This window comes from Austrofundulus limnaeus, unplaced genomic scaffold, assembly GCF_001266775.1.
Source record: "Austrofundulus limnaeus strain Quisiro unplaced genomic scaffold, Austrofundulus_limnaeus-1.0 Scaffold1022, whole genome shotgun sequence".
In the NCBI taxonomy this organism is placed as follows: Eukaryota; Metazoa; Chordata; class Actinopteri; order Cyprinodontiformes; family Rivulidae; genus Austrofundulus; species Austrofundulus limnaeus.
In genome coordinates this window covers 60013-64141 of record NW_013953424.1, presented here as the reverse complement: position 1 = coordinate 64141, position 4129 = coordinate 60013, and the positions used below count along the sequence as shown (strand labels likewise).

The following is a 4129-nucleotide window of genomic DNA, read 5'->3' as shown; positions in this document are numbered from 1 at the left end:
GAACAAACGTATTCACGTGACTTTAAGAACATTTATTACTTAATGGAAACACTGCAGCTGTGAAACTGTGTTTTTTTCTTACATTAACAGAATATCGACAAAGTTTTGCGCACATTTGCAATGGAAACACAGCTAGTGGCTCCAACATATTTTTTTCTGTCCTCTCTGCAGGGACGACTGCCGGTGAAGTGGATGGCCCCAGAAGCTTTGTTTGACAGAGTTTACACACACCAAAGTGACGTGTAAGACCAACATCTAAGTCTTGTTGTGTCCTCATTCTTTAATCATTTTGCAGATTTATTTCATCCTGTTTTGTATTTTCTTCTGTCTCCGTCCAGGTGGTCGTTTGGTGTCCTGATGTGGGAGATTTTCACGTTGGGAGGTTCGCCGTACCCTGGTATTCCTGTTGAGGAGCTTTTCAAGCTGCTGAAGGAGGGTCATCGCATGGACAAGCCCTCCAACTGCACACATGAGCTGTAAGCAGGAGTTCTGTTAGCAAAACATATGTTCATGTGAGCTAAAATGGGACAATCCACCTCTGTCACTGCCTTGTCAGTCAATGCATCAGTTTTATTGTTTTTTTGGTCAGTAAAAAATGGGTTAAAACACAAAATTAGCTATAGCTCAGTTGATTTTTCAGATACTGAGTAAAAATTTGGTGTGGTAGTAGCTGAGGCATTCCCAACACACAGTTTGAGTACTAACAAATCACATGACATCTTTCTCAAATGTTTTGGCATTCAAGGCTGTGGAAAAAATGCTTTTGTTCATTAGTTTAACATTGGTCTTCATTAAACCAAGTGTCAGTGTATGCTGATGATATCTTCATTTCTCTGCAGCTACATGATGATGCGTGAATGCTGGCATGCTGTTCCTACCCAGAGACCAACGTTCAAGCAGCTGGTGGAGGAGCTGGACAAATCTCTGCTGTCCATCTCTGATGAGGTGGGCTTCAAACTCTCCCACAGACATTTTCACTCAGTCTGAGCCTCAGATGTCATCAATATGCAAACTGTTCGAATGGATGAGTCTGGTTTTTTTGTGCTTTTGTTGACAAATAAATCGACATTTCATCCTTAGTGCAAGCTTTAAGCATTAAAACWAGAATCTTTAAAATGACCATCACTAGTGACATTGTAATCGTGTTTCCATCCAGTTGGAGAGTGAATTTTTATCGAACTTTTCAAAATTYGCAAAAAATTAAATAAATAAAAATTCGAATTTAGACTGTTTCCGTCTAATTTCCCTCTCGACTGTTTGATGCGAATAAACGAGGCTACACAACGCGTGATTACGTCAGACGAGGATACGCAACGCGTGATTACGTCAGACGAGGCTACGCAACGCGTGATTACGTCAGACGAGGATACGCAACGCGTGATTATGTCAGACGTCGGCGACAAGCTTTGCAGTAGTAAACAGGAAGTGAAACTTGCTAACTAGCAGAGGCTAATCATCTTGGGACAATGGAGCGATTTTTTCGTGAATGCTTTGCTATTGGGCAAGTTGTAAATATTTTATCTATTCAGCTAGTACAGGCTATGTTTAACGCTGCCAGGAGACGTAGGGAAATAAAMGTAATGTTAAACTACGCAGCAGAAAGACACRTGCAACTACGCCGGGACGAGGCAGGAAAGTGGAAAAAGCTGAACGTCACGTGAGGTAAATAAGCGCTACGTCAGAATTTATTCGGCAAACATGTTTCCATCTCCCATTTTGCGCATTAACTACTTTGCGAATCATCCAAAAACCACCTTAAGCGAATGTAAAAACTTTTTAGCGAATTGAGGATTTTTTTTTTCAAATTTTGCTCTTTCTATCTGACTTTTTTCGCATTTTTAATGCGACACTTCTAAATTCTCATCAAAAAGTCTTTATGTTTTATGGCAGCACGCCATAAGAAAAGCGTGATATAATATAATAATTTAAGATAAGATAATAAAACATAGTAGCTTGGAGAAAAGATTGTTCTTCTGTCATATTTCAACTCATTTTCTCACAAGTATTTCTGTAATMTTTTCTCCTCCCAGTACTTGGACCTGTCGACACCTTTCGAGCAGTACTCTCCCTCCTGCGAGGACACATCCAGCTCCTGCTCTTCTGACAACGACTCAGTTTTTACCCACGATGCCCTGTCCACCGACCCCTGCCTCCTGGCCTACCAGGACGTGCGCTCTCGGATAGACGTGAAAACRGCCCTCAGATAGACTTCTAAACCAGAGAGCATGAACTCTAAAAGCTACGGCTGTTTCAGCTTCTTCAACCAGGAGCKACAGAAGGTCCACTGCTACATTTCTACAGTCAAAGATCCGATTAAAGCCCTTCAATGTAAGAAGGCATCCGAACACAGACAGACACGGGGCACTGAGGCCAGTTTCATCATAAAGTGGAGTTCTGAAGAAGAAGGAGCTGAGGAGTGGACCAATCAAAGTTCTGGACCAGCTCTGCCTCTGTGCCAAGAACAGTTGTGACAGTGGCACAAAAACCCAAYATTTTTATGGGTTTTATGGTTCTCCAACCCTTCTTTGATAAAAAAGAGGACAAAAATCTCAAACTAAAACATGAACCCTCACTTATGAAGGCATTTTAATAACAGAAACAGAATTTATTTTGCTATGGTAAAAGGTAAGAAGTTGATTGTTGATATAAATCTCTTTATATATTTTACTTTTTGTGTTGCTTATTTAAAAGAAAGTCTTAAATCTCAGGATGTCTCACGTTAAGAAGTTGCTGTAGAGGCGGCGAAGTGCCAGATTGATGATTTCCAGTGAATATATTAGAATATAAAAATATTTTATGTACATATCAATGACAGAAAGATGATTTGCCTTTTATAAATTATTCTGAATGAGAGGAAAATGAAGGTATTAGAGGCGAAAAGGAGAGAATTTATGCTCAAAGTGCTAAATTAGTAATCAAACACAATTTGTTTTTTGTTTTGTTTTGTTTTGCTTTCCTCCAAAAATCCCATCATTTCAGTTCATATCTACAGGTTTTTAATGAACGTTAAGAAACAGTAAATGATAATTAGTTGTCGTGAACAACTTTTTCAAACATCCTTAAAATACAAAACATTGTAGTTAGTATTTCATCTGCCACATATCCGTTAATGGACCATGTACGGAGCCCACGAGGGGACATGTGGGGTCTTTTTTCTTTTGCGTTCCCTCGCAATACCTTTGCGTTACCTCGCAATACCTTTGTGTTACCTCGCAATACCTTTGTGTTACCACGCAACACTTTTGCGTTACCTCGCAATACCTTTGTGTTACCTCGCAATACTTTTGAGTTGCCTCACAATATCTTTGCGTTATCTCGCAATACTTTTGCGTTACCTCGCAATAGTTTTGAGTTGCCTGCTAGGGGACATGGTGTGACGTTTTTCTTTTGCTTTCCCTCACAATACCTTTGTGTTCCCTCGCAATTCTTTTGCGTTACCTCGCAATACCTTTGCGTTACCTCGCAATACCTTTGCGTTACCTCGCAATACTTTTGCGTTACCGCTCAATACTTTTGTGTTACCTCGCAATACTTTTGAGTTGCCAGCGAGGGTACATGGGGGGACGTTTTTCTTTTGCGTTCCCTCGCAATACCTTTGCATTACCTCGCAATACCTTTGTGTTCCCTCGCAATACCTTTGTGTTCCCTTGCAATACTTTTGCGTTGCCTCGCAATACCTTTGCGTTACCTCTCAATACTTTTGCGTTACCTCGCAATAGTTTTGAGTTGCCTGCTAGGGGACAAGGGGGTGACGTTTTTCTTTTGCTTTCCCTCGCAATACCTATGTATTCCCTTGCAATACTTTTGCATTCCCTCGCAATACCTTTGTGTTTCCTCACAATTCTTTTGCGTTACCTCGCAATACCTTTGCGTTACCTCGCAATACCTTTGCGTTCCCTCGCAATACCTTTGCGTTACTTCGCAATACCTTTGCGTTACCTCGCAATACCTTTGCGTTCCCTCGCAATACTTTTGCGTACCCTCGCAATACCTTTGCGTTCCCTCGCAATACCTTTGCGTTCCCTCGCAATACTTTTGTGTTCCCTCGCAATACTTTTGCGTTCCCTCGCAATACCTTTGCGTTACCTCGCAATACCTTTGCGTTACCTCGCAATACCTTTGCGTTCCC

At 41.0% G+C, this 4129-nt stretch overlaps 1 protein-coding gene across 1 annotated transcript in view; it reads left to right on the top strand.

Moving 5' to 3' along the window:
* fgfr4 (fibroblast growth factor receptor 4) overlaps positions 1 to 2809 on the top strand; it is a 22524-nt gene extending 19715 nt beyond the window's left edge. Inside the window, exons 18-21 of the mRNA XM_014030242.1 lie at positions 172 to 242; positions 339 to 476; positions 840 to 945; positions 2031 to 2809. Of these exons, the coding sequence (XP_013885696.1) occupies positions 172 to 242; positions 339 to 476; positions 840 to 945; positions 2031 to 2207 (492 nt within the window). The 3' untranslated portion in view covers positions 2208 to 2809. The remainder of the gene's footprint in view (positions 1 to 171; positions 243 to 338; positions 477 to 839; positions 946 to 2030) is intronic.
* Positions 2810 to 4129: the final 1320 nt, after the last annotated feature.